At 38.8% G+C, this 12025-nt stretch overlaps 2 protein-coding genes across 10 annotated transcripts in view; one reads left to right on the top strand and one right to left on the bottom strand.

The window, feature by feature from the left end:
* Positions 1–12025, bottom strand: part of LOC145937572 (uncharacterized) — a 184819-nt gene that overhangs the window by 3358 nt on the left and 169436 nt on the right. The window lies entirely within an intron of this gene.
* The window catches only part of LOC145937553 (RNA binding protein fox-1 homolog 2), a 263968-nt gene that overhangs the window by 107037 nt on the left and 144906 nt on the right, over positions 1–12025 (top strand). For 3 of the 9 annotated variants that reach the window (XM_083040658.1, XM_083040656.1, XM_083040663.1), the window contains exon 1: positions 8779–9463. The exons of 1 other annotated variant lie outside the window; for it this stretch is intronic. In XM_083040658.1, coding sequence (XP_082896784.1) covers positions 9452–9463 — 12 coding nt within the window. In that variant the 5' untranslated portion in view covers positions 8779–9451. Of the gene's footprint in view, positions 1–8774; positions 9464–12025 lie in introns of those variants that run through there. 5 more of the 9 variants (XM_083040660.1, XM_083040659.1, XM_083040665.1 and 2 more) reach the window with 4 other exon arrangements.

The raw sequence follows: 12025 nt of genomic DNA, 5'->3' as shown, positions 1-12025 counted from the left end.
AAGGAAAATATTTTCTATACATTCGACAAGTTTTTTTTCACGCGCTTTTTCACAAGAGTGCACAACACATGTTTCATTCGCGAAATTATCATGACATTTCGAACTCTGCACTACGAATATAAGCTGCACGCTTTCGCGAACGCGCTACCATATTTTACCGTACAATATGTGTTTTAGAGGAAAAAGAACGCGAGCGTGTCCGCCTCTTGTGCGAGATAAAACGTTCGTGGCGTGCATCGCGTGTTTGCTACCGTCGAGCTGTCCTCGTTAATCCGGCCGTCGTATGCAGCCTTAAGGTCGTCATGATATATCGGAAGCGGTTGGTAAAATCACGTAAACTAACTTTGAAAAACTTCAAAAGGCTTAAGCGGTCATTTAAGCAGGCGTTTTGTCCGCGTTTCGCCGACAAGATTGAGCGTTCCCCGTTCAAATTGTCTTTGTAGAAAATTCAGATTACGTAGTTTAACGATACAATAACGCAGCTGTTCAAACAGACAAGTGTGAATAAACTCTTCCACACACGATACATGTATAAATTTGATTTAATCTTTTGTTTTATTATGAATGTTATAAAAGAAACTTAAAATATTGAAAAAAATGTTTTAATTTATTTAGATTTTTCTCAACATAATTTACTCGATTTATGTGCAAGTATCTTTATACAAACATTGCGTGCCGCATTGAAAATATTAACGCATATATTGTATCTTTTGCATTTTTATTTCACTCTTTTGAGTCGCATGGAAACTTGAGTTAAATATAAAGAGTCGTATTTCATCGAACGCGAATCATTTTAGAACACTTAGCGAAAATTAATTATTCGCACTGTCGCAACTTTGGCACTCTACGCTCGCTGCATCTCTGACACGCGGATAAAATATTACAAGTGTGAAACGTGGTATCCGCGTGACAGTGCTTTTCAACAAGTCCCAACTTTAGATTGTCCGAAATATATTTCCGAGAATCTAAAATGTATATAAATTTGGAGCACTTTTGAAAGAAAAAGAGAGAGAGCGAAAGGACAAAATCTTCTAGGATTTTCTTTGGAGATATTCAGCCGAATTATTGTAATATTATTTCGATTAAAAATTGCTTCAGTTATCGATTGAATTCTCAAGACATTTAGTACGTCTCTTCAAGGAGTTTTTAATATCGTATTTATTTTATTAAACTGGCGACCCATCAAGTAAGACAAACTCTCTCGCCTCAATTATGTGTGTGATCGATCCTTAAAAAAAAAACGCACAACGACGGCTGAATCGTTGACGGGAGCGAGTGTAAATTTTTTGAAAGCTTCTAAAAAAAAGGTTTCCCAAACGCGTAGTTTTGGAATTTTACGCCTCGTAAAATCTCGCGATCTTGATCGTAAATGAAACTAATACAGATTCTTTCAAATGTCCACCAAATGTCTAAATTGGCGTAATTATATTTCGTAAATTAATTTTGTGCAATTCTTTCACGCGTACACGAAGCGCGACCGAGTAAACATCGATTGGTGATAGTTCATTATCGTTGTTGATCAATATCGATTAGAGGCTAACCGACAGTTTGTCGGTCGGCTGCGTTATTGATCGGACGAGCAAATTCGCGTACAAAGCGCGGCGGGGCATCGGTTGAATCATGTTACGCAATACATGCAATGACATTTCTCATTATAGAAGTTCTGAATTTGTTTATTTGAGTTTATAATAAATGTCACTTGCATATTGCGTAACGCGCTTCGATTGTAACGGGACGAGATATAATGCAGGAAATTAAATTCCACGAGATAGTTGATGTAAAAGTAAAGATTGTGACTTTTTTCTTTTCTTTTCTTTTTTTTTTTTTTTTTTTTTTCATTTTCAAGTTGCGTCGCGTGATCGTAATGGGACGGAAGTTTTAAATCCGCTTTCTACGTGTCAGGCGAGATTATCGCGATGTTAGCAGGAGTCGCTATGTTTGCCGGTGGGTTCTCAACGCCATTCGCTCTCATAGTCGTCATGGAAACGCCTCTTTGAGATTCTCCCTCGAGTGTAGGCAGTTTCCAGAGGAGGTACATAGGACGTAAGGTCGATCCTTAGGAAAACGACGCTACTCTCTCCCATAATATCGAGTAATATAAATTGGCCGATAAATCTAAATAACGATTGCATCTATAGGCGTGTTCGCGTATTAGTCAGCACAATTTGTCTTTGCAGCTTTAATTTGCTTCGGAGATGTTTCTTTTAAATTTTATCGCTGATAGAAAAATATATCGCGGTCATTTCGATTTATTCGATTAACTCGCGCAATTTTTATATTTTTATTCTTTTACTTTTAGTAACAGATTTATCTATTTGCGAACGCGCTGAATCTGAACTCTTCGAAACCGATAATGATTGGGATAGAAAACGGCATCTTCTCTCTCTCTCTCCCTATAAATGGTAAGACGGTCTTTTATTTCCCTCCATTAGAACGGTGATATAGATGCTTAAAGGAATCGTCCTTCGTTGGAATTAAGGGATATAGAAAGGATAAATCCGGACGAAGAGCGATCCTCGCGAAATCCCGAGCGACGAGAGCGATTCATCGATACTTTTTTACCCGATCGGATCCTCTTCGTGTCACCCTTCTGTCGCTTGGCAGTGGCTTATAGGACTCTGTCGAGTCCCAAGGGAAAAGTGTATTCGGAAAATCGAAGATGACCTATAAACCGAGATGTTATCGTCGCGATATAATGAGAGAGAGAGGTTGGTACGCAAACGCCCGAGGGGTTGGTCACTAGTGGTTATAGTGCACAAAAATTACCCTTCATACGGATTACCTTTAAATTACCTCAGATTACTTAAGATTACCTAATACAAATTATGCCCATGATATTAGAATTTAGAATGATATCTTTTTCGATTATTCCCTTTTTTTAATTTAAAATTAATCTTAAAGAATTTTTTTAAATATATATTTTAATTTTTTTGTTGTAAACAGTACAAATTTTTTCCTATTTTAAAACATTAAAAAAAATTTTTTTGATATATTTTTAAAATATTTTATTATTTCTTAACGCTGTCAATTTTATTCCCAAAAACGTTGGGAATGAAAATTTAATTTTTGTTACTGTTAGTTGTTTTCTTTGCAATACATCCATAAAAATAAAGTGCGGTAAAAATGAAAATAATATCGGAATTACCGGCAGAATATTCAATACATGAAAATTGTAATATAGGTTTTGTTTTACCGTTAAATGACGATGGCTTATCAAAAGTTGTAGATAAGAATGCATTTCGCAATTTTTAAATGCTCGTGTGTTCGTGGCCTGAGAGAGAAAGACATGGTACCGCGAAAACCTAAATAATCACGACAATTCTTAAATTATAAAAAAGCACGTTTCTACGTAGCGTCGACTCTAAAAATCGACTGCAAATGTATATTATTGTAAAAAGATACAATTCATCAATGATGTTCACTAAGTTCAAAAATTAAAGATTACCTTAGATTACCTACAGATTATTTGATATTACCCTTAGATTACTTAGATTTCCTATTAGATTACCCAAGATTACCTGAGAATGCTAAAGATTATTTAGAATTATTAAAAATTACCTTGGATTACCCAAATTTCCTTTGGATTGCCGCTGAATTACCTAGCCCTTGTACAAAAATTACCTCAGTGACCAACCCCTCGCAAACGCCCTTTGTTTCCTTTTTCTAAGGAAATATTTTATAGTCAAATTGAGCGTGTAGGCTGAATTTTCCGGGAAATAGCTTGAACGATTTTTCTACAGCGCATTTGTGTTGCCTCTCTCGCTTTTTCTTTTTCTTTCCTGGAATATTTTACTTCCGCGTCGATTTCGCGTAGCTTATTGCTTGAGCTCTCGTTTTCTCGTTGATCTTATTTTGAATTTTAATTCAGGACTCACACATGCTTTTTATTGACGTCAAAATATGATTACGTATATGTAACTGTCACAGATATTTGTGTATGACCTAAGTAAGGAATATAATTTATTTCCACGCGACAGATTTATATGTGAAATATAAATGTTTATTGAACGGAGGTAAAATTGTCGTTAATAGTTAATATCGTATATAATAACTGGATCATAATAATGATATATTATTGATATACTTATAAATCTTATATAGATTCTATAACGAGGCCGTTTATCAAATATTCATTAGATCACCTAGTTGCAGCGTCGTTTAATTATTAGATTCATCCGTGATTCATGATTCATTCTGTCGGCAGAATTTCTATTATGTTAATCGTCAGAAGCTACATTGTTCACGTCGTTCATATTATATTATCATCGCCCAGATAATTATCTCCGGCGACTAATGCCGCGTTTTGCCTTCCTCCCAGATATAACGAGCGGGAACGTGAATTCCATATATCCATAACGCCTTGCATCTTGCATCCCGCGCTTTATACTTTGTCTCGCCCTTTTCATTCCTTCCCCTTGAGACCCGATAAATTTATCCTTCTCGATCTCTCCTCCGTCCGCCCTTGTTCACCTCCCTCGGGGACCCCTCTCTCGTCGCCTCACCCCCTCGGGCGTTTTCGTCCGTGAGGTCGAGTATAAAACATTTATAGTGTCAGGACCGTGTAAACCGCACGCCGACGAGAGAGAAGGTGCCGGCATACCAGGACTCTGAATGGCGTCGTCGTCGTCGTCGTCATCGGATGTGCGCGCATGTGCGTTCCAGCTGCAACGCACGTCCACGCGTAGAGGGTTCTAAAAATATGCGCGCGCGCGGGGCCACCCCGAGTGCACTTGAAATTGCAGAGCGAGTTCGCGGGAGGAAAAAAAAAATGGATTTTACGACGACCGGTTCGATATCGCGTGCGCTGCTCCTTCGAGAAACTAAACACGAAAAGTGCATGCATATGTACCGAAGAAAAGGTCTCCCACCCCGATTGATTGAAACTGGCGATCGAGAGTCTAGACATTTGGTTGATTATTTATTTAAACACGTCTAAATATTTGTCCCTATGTAAGACACAAAGTTGACGAGACGCGAGATGGCGAGGAAAAAATCTGAAAATAATTTGCTGCATCTATTCAAAGCTAAGAAAGTGTAAAAAGAGAGAGATAATTTCCTATTTATGGTCGTCCTCTTTGAAAATGTGCGAGTTTAACCATCATCCACAAAGTTTTCCGTAATTTTTTCCTTTTTTTTATCGATCTCTCGTTAAACATATATATATATATTTTTTTTTTTCCCCTGAGAAAGCACGAACTCCAGTCGCAGCTCATAACTCGGCGTTATGGTGAACTGCGTTTATTTGATATTTCCTTCGAATATGCTTTATAGTCATCGATGGTATATAAGCCGTGAATATATATCCCGTGGATGAGGATATCTCTATATTTCCAACGTCGCTATAGCTATCACGTCGGTCGACGACGGTACAGCGAGAATCCCTTTTCATCTGGAGGGCGTTCTGGCGCGTTATTCTAAGCACTATAGCTTTTGCACCCTCTCGTCCCATCTCTTGGTTTCTATGGTGATCCGAAGAGGGGTTGCGTTTCCCTGCGAATCGCCCCGCAGGTTGATTGTCGGTAGTGTATATATAGCGCCCGCTATACGTATATATACACGAGGCGATCCATAAGCGGCGAAATATACTTCCTACTTCTTGCGTATATGGCAGACGGTTCTCGGTCGCGGTTTATCGTTTATATTTTCCCTCATTCCTGCGTCATCGCGCTTATTATCGGTGTTAAAAAGGTGTTAACGCGACGTAGAGAATAACGAGGCAGCGCGATCGATTCGTCGCGATAAACTATAACGAAGACCGGGAGAAAGGGACCTCTTTAAACAAGTTTTCGACAGTCCGGGTCTATTTGTCAGTATTACGAGATTTTGCGGATTTGCGTTGATAACAACGGATGCGCGCATTTCGACGAGAAAAATCCCACCGCACCACCGGCATCCAGGGTTATAAATTGTAATTGCCGGCGACTGGACCATCGTGATATCGCGCCCTTAACATTATTCGTCTCTCCGCGACGCGGGGAGATCCCATCCAGTCTGGCCACGTTCCAGGGGGATATATAAAGGGATTTCGCGTTGTATCTCCGACAACTTCCTCACCGCCGCGTCGAGGCTCTCTTCCATCCCGAACTTTTGCTCCTCTCCTCGTCAGTCGATTCCACTTGCGCGAACTTTCGTTGACTTTATTGAACCGGATGAACGCGGCGAACGCCGAGGCAGAGACGAGGCGGACTGAAATAATAGTCTGCCGCCTCTAGACGACGATGTAACTCGGCGCTTGTCAGCGCCGTCATAATTACAGACCGCGATCGATAACTTATCACTCGGAAGCTCCGAAGCACGTACAGCTATATAGCCTACCCTAAAGAGTTAATAGCTTTTGAACAAATACAATATTCCGTGATTTTTGCTGTTTTTTATATAACTTTGTTCTACTATATATAGTTCACATCTTTTAGTATAATTTATCATATATACACAGAGAGAATTTTTTCTTACAATTAGAATTTACCCTTAAAATCATGGTAATCGTGGGACAGTATAGTATGGAAAGAATTTTATGAGAATTTCTCTTATTAATATTTATCACTATAAAAATAATAATATCTATTACAATTAAATATAAAATAAGTTTGATTAATTTTACTATACAGTTTAGTAAAGTTAATCAATCATATTTTATATTTTATTGTGATAGATATTATTATTTTTATACTGATAAATATTAATCAGAAAAGTTCTCATAAAATTCTTTCCATACCATATTGTCCCACGATTTTCAGGGTAAATTCTAAAAGAAAACTCTCCGTGTAAAAGAAGAATATATCGTACATGAAAAAAAAAAAAACAAATATTAGCTATACCATAGCTAAATTTTGGGTGTTACCATGTCTGAATTTTAGCTGTAGTAAGTAATATTTTTAAGCTATATTTAAGGGGAAATTCTCTCTCCGTTAATACAGAGATACCTAAAATTTAGTTGCGGTAACTAATATTATTTTTCTTCCGTGTAATCTTCCAATATTTACCGAAAGGTAAAGGATCGTCAAGTAGTAGTTTATGTATGCATAAAGCAAAATTATTTTCCGTAAAGTATATCGCGTAATAGCTATAGACACACATACGTTGGATACGTAATTAATTATCTTTGATAGTTTTGCGGGAGCAGAGATAAACATCTCTTTTGCAAAGTTTAAATCACTAGGAAAGTTGGAGAAAATTTTGGAATTCCATTAGACAGATAATCGACGGAGATTATACGATGAATCTTGTTAAAAGGATACGCGTACGAAATACGGATTACTCAGTCGCGGTATTTCTCACATCGAAATGTTTCGGAACACGTTGATTAAGATCGTAGTCGAGCGAAAGAGGACTTATCGAGCAAGCTTTTACGGAAAGACGATGGAGAAAAAATCGTTTATACGAATGGCAATAAAAAAAAAACAATAATGAGCAGTGCGAAGCACGAGTAATGTGCGGTGAACGAATTTCGCAGTCCTGTGTAATTGTTTCGCTTCGGGAAAATTCTAAAAGTAAGTGAGGAACCGATTATCCCTTCTCACATCGACGAACATCTCTTTCTCAAACGATTTTAGATTGATTTTGCGCACTGAAAGAAAATTAAATCATTCTTGTTCTCTGCAAAGAAATATTATATAAGCAAAGTTAATGAAGTATATGTATAAAATTACACAGAGAGAATTTTCTCTTAGAATTTACCCTGAAAATTATGGTAAACGTGGGTCAATATGATAAGAATTTTGAGAATTTCTCTGATTAATATTTATTATAATAAAAAATAATATCTATTATAATAAAATATAAAATATGTTTGATTAATTTTACTATACACAGAGAGAATTTTCTCTTAGAATTTACCCTGAAAATCATGATAATCGTGAGACAATATGGTATGGAAAGTATTTTATGACAATTTATCTGATTAATATTTATCACAATAAAAATAATATCTATTACAATAAAATATGAAACATGTTTGATTAATTTTACCATGCAGTTTAGTAAAATTAATCAAACATGTTTTACATTTTATTGTGATAGATATTATTATTTTTATTGTGATAAATTTTAATCAGATAAATTCTCATAAAATTTTTTCCATATTGTCTCACGATTATCATGATTTTCAGGGTAAATTATAAGAGAAAATTCTCACAGTGTATAGTTAATAAATTTTATTATATAGTTTAGTAAAATTAATCAAACATTTTATATTTTATTGTGATAGATATTATTATTTTATATTGTGATAAGTATTAATCAGAGAAATTCTCATAAAATTCTTTCCATACCATATTGTCTCACGATTACCATGATTTTCAGGGTAAATTCTATATAAAAATTTCTCTCTATAAGGAAGCATGAAAGGGAACTATAACACATTTTTTTATAGAAGAGAGGGAGAGATATATTTTATACTCACGACTAATTTTTTAAAAATATAAGATTATTTTGTAGAAAAAAAAATTAAAAATATATTCAGTACATATTCTCGAATGTAGTGAGACAAGATGCTTTTATTCAGACGGTAGTCGTAACTTGGTGAATAAAGACGTTGGTATACGCGCGCATGTATAAATAAGAGGATGTGTTTGCCGAAACGTCAAGTGTAAATCCTGAGTCAATCGCATTGCACAGTCTCACGGACTTTGATTAACCGCGCGTATGCATACATACACACAACACACATACATACGTACATGCATGCGCGCTCTGATCGAGCCCGTCTCGCGATAGTACGCGGGGGCGACCGCGGGGCGGCGCTGACAGCGGCATGCCTGGTGGCGTCGCTAGTGGTCAATGGCGCCGGTTGTTAGCGGGATCGTTGTTAGTCACATCGGGACCACGTACGGTGACGGTCGTGAAGAATACGAGAATCGCAGAATCGGCAGACAGAGACAAAAACGCGGAGCGATCGCGAGGGAAGCCGAATATCGTGGACGGGAAGCATCGCGTGACAGAGAGAGAGAGAAAGAAAGAAGGAGAAAGAGGGTGCAAGGGCGTACCATCACATACTACGCCGTCGCTTCCGTTCTCGATTCGGCGGCATTAAAAGCAACCTCCGGCGATTCGTGCGCTGCTAGTACTGTGCGTGGGTCCATTCTGCGCGTGTGTATCGTCGCGTGTGCATCTACCTCGTTTCGGTGAGTGCGGGAATCTCTAGGGAGGCGGACGTGCGTCGGTTTTTGTGTTCCGATATTCTGACGACGGAGGGACGGACCGCCGCGACGGACAACGCGTCATAGTAGTGTGCCTAAACGGTGGAAAGGAGAGAGAGAGAGAGAGATAGGAGTACCTGCTGTCGAGAGGAAGAGCAGCCACACAAGTAGGCGGCGTAAAAGAGAGGCGGCGGTGGAGGCGGAGGTGGGAGAGACGGCGGTACGAAGTGACGGATTTGTTTTCTTGCACAACGGTGGAGCAAAACGGCCTCAAGCTGTGGGGCTCTGGGGCGTTTTTCCTTCCTCCGCAAGGGATGTACTACCCTGTAAGTGTTTTTCATTTTACAATTGATAGATGCTTGAAGGTAGCCGCGTTGTATATATGATGCAATAGGCGGGGAGGAGAGGTCACGTCTATCTCTTTCCCTCGCGACGCTTCGAAAATAAAAGCGAACGTTTGTTAGGTATATTATACCATTCGATTCTTACGCCCCTGCCGCGTTCGCGGAATGAGGAAAAGCTCTCGTCGCGTCGGTTCGATAGGAGGCGCCGGGTCGACGGACCACGCTTCGTCCGTCGCCGCTTAACAATCGGACACAGAGTGGCGGGAAGACCGATGCCCTTTACCGTTTGTTCCTTTCTCCGAAGCGAGACGGGAACGGCTCGGTTGCCTAAAATAACGCTCGAATCTCCATTAATTTAATTTTCTTCTGTCTCACATTTTGACTTTTTACGTTACGAGGAATTGGTACATTTTTTTAGCTCTTTATTTCGTAGCTTTAAACATGTTACTCTTCCCGAATCGACACGACGCGGTGCGTGGCACGACTTTCATCGATCCGCTCGTGTCTATTCCGCCGGAGCCTCCGCGTCCTTTTTTTATACCTTTCCCCTTCGAATCTGTATCTTTGTCGCACCAACGAGATGCGCGAAATCGCGCGAACATCGAAAGCGGTCCGATGGTACATGTCCTTGAGAGTGGCCGACTCCCATTCGTTGTCTCTCTCTCAGTGAATCTGTGTTCCGCCGAAATTATGTTAGGTTATGTTCGCCTCGGTGCTGTAAACGAACGAAGCTAAAGAGACAGAAAGAAGGAGAGAGAGAGAGAGAGGGAGAGAGAGAGAGAGAGAGAGAGAGAGAGAGAGAGAGAGAGAGAGAGAGAGAGAGAGAGAGAGAGAGAGAGAGAGAGAGAGAGAGAGAGAGAGAGAGAGAGAGAGAGAGAGAGAGAGAGAGAGAGAGAGAAAGAAAGAAAGAAAGAGAAAGATGGTGCGATATAAAGAGAAAGGGAAAGGACGAGGGAGCGTGGGAAAGAGCGAGACGGCGTTTATTCCTCCTGCTGGCCAGCTCGTTTTCAGAGCAACGCTGCCGGAGGGACGCCTTGCTCGTCGACGGCGCATGGTTCGTGTATATTAGCGAAAATGAACGTGAAACTGAGGAGGAGATGCTCTCTCTTTCTCTCTCTTCGATTCGAGAGGGACGCGAGATGTCGTGTGATGCTGCGCGTCGTGTTAGTCAGTGAAAGTTAAATAGCCGCGTCTCGAGTATCTCTTGTTGCCGCTACTGATCGCACATACGATAATAATCGAGTAAATAATGTTCTTAATGCCAGTAAATAACGGTTTAAGATTTTTTATTATGGGGGTCAAATTATTATCGAAGAAAAAATGGTGGCATAACGCTAGAATATTTTTCGACGAGACTGAACGAGAACTAATAACAGTTGCAAAATATGTAGATAAAAATTCGGCTTAGTCGATAGATGATGTGGAATTGTTATATATATATATATATTTTGTTGAAAATATAATATATTTTTTATCGTGGAAAAAATATCGCGATGTTATTCGCTTTAAAATTGTAATTAGTCTTCATTTAGGATTTTAAATTAAAGATGTTCAATCTTGTAAAGCGTGTGAAGTTTCAAAGAATGGAATATTGTTTTATGGGATAAAAATGATGGAAATTTATTATCATATTTTTAAAAGAATCAACACATACACTAATTAATATGAATTCATGTTGAGAATATCCTGATGATTTATCGGCAATAATATAATATAGAGAATCACTGATAAAAATAATTCATATCTTTTCCTAAGAAAAGAAAATCAAAATAAATAACAAATTAAATCCGCATTTAATCATTTCTGTAGTAAATTATAATATATAGATAACACGATTTGTAATAATAACGAAAGCTTTTGTAAATCATTGTCATTTAAAGGAAAACTTGATACCAGAATATGACTCATACAAATTTGAGAGAAAAAGAATGTATAATTTATACATATACAAAATCAAAAATAAACCAAGTTAATATTCCACTTTCTCCTCCAACATACATATATATTCTCAACGAAAGTTTCCGCAATTTTTAACGTCATGTCTCTCTTTCTCCCTGTTATCGTAATATTGAAAAATAACGTAAAACCGCACGCGTTTGAACATTTATTTCAGCGAAGGTAGCGCAGACATGGAATGAGTAGCTTTTGTTCGGGCTGCGCGCGTGTTATTTTTGTATACAATATTCAGTATATGTATGTGTTCTCTCTCTCTTTCTCTCTTTAGTGCGCGCAGGTAGACGCTCTAAAACGGTGCGGAGAGAATACCGGCTTTTCCGGACCCGAAGCCGACGAACGCGGCCCCCCGCGTCCCCTTCGACTCGAAAGGCAGGCCTCTCCTTTGTTCGCGCAGCCGTCGGTAGGGAATTGAATTTCGCTCACAATGTGAAGCTGACCTTTTCCTTTCTCGTCCTCGGTAGGCCGTATACAACGTTCTGGCGTCGCGTTGTTGGTTTTACCCGGAGAAGGACTGTTGGAAACTGTAATTTACAGTACAGGGCTGTCTCCTCGGAGGTCGAGGATCGAGGGAAAAAATGCGGTACATAT

The sequence above is a fragment of the Prenolepis imparis genome, unplaced genomic scaffold (genome assembly GCF_030444845.1).
Source record: "Prenolepis imparis isolate NDT839.2.m4 unplaced genomic scaffold, iyPreImpa1.0 SCAF_6, whole genome shotgun sequence".
Taxonomy (NCBI): Eukaryota; Metazoa; Arthropoda; class Insecta; order Hymenoptera; family Formicidae; genus Prenolepis; species Prenolepis imparis.
Note: the sequence above shows the minus strand (reverse complement) of the source record. Positions and strands in the feature narration are given on the sequence as shown.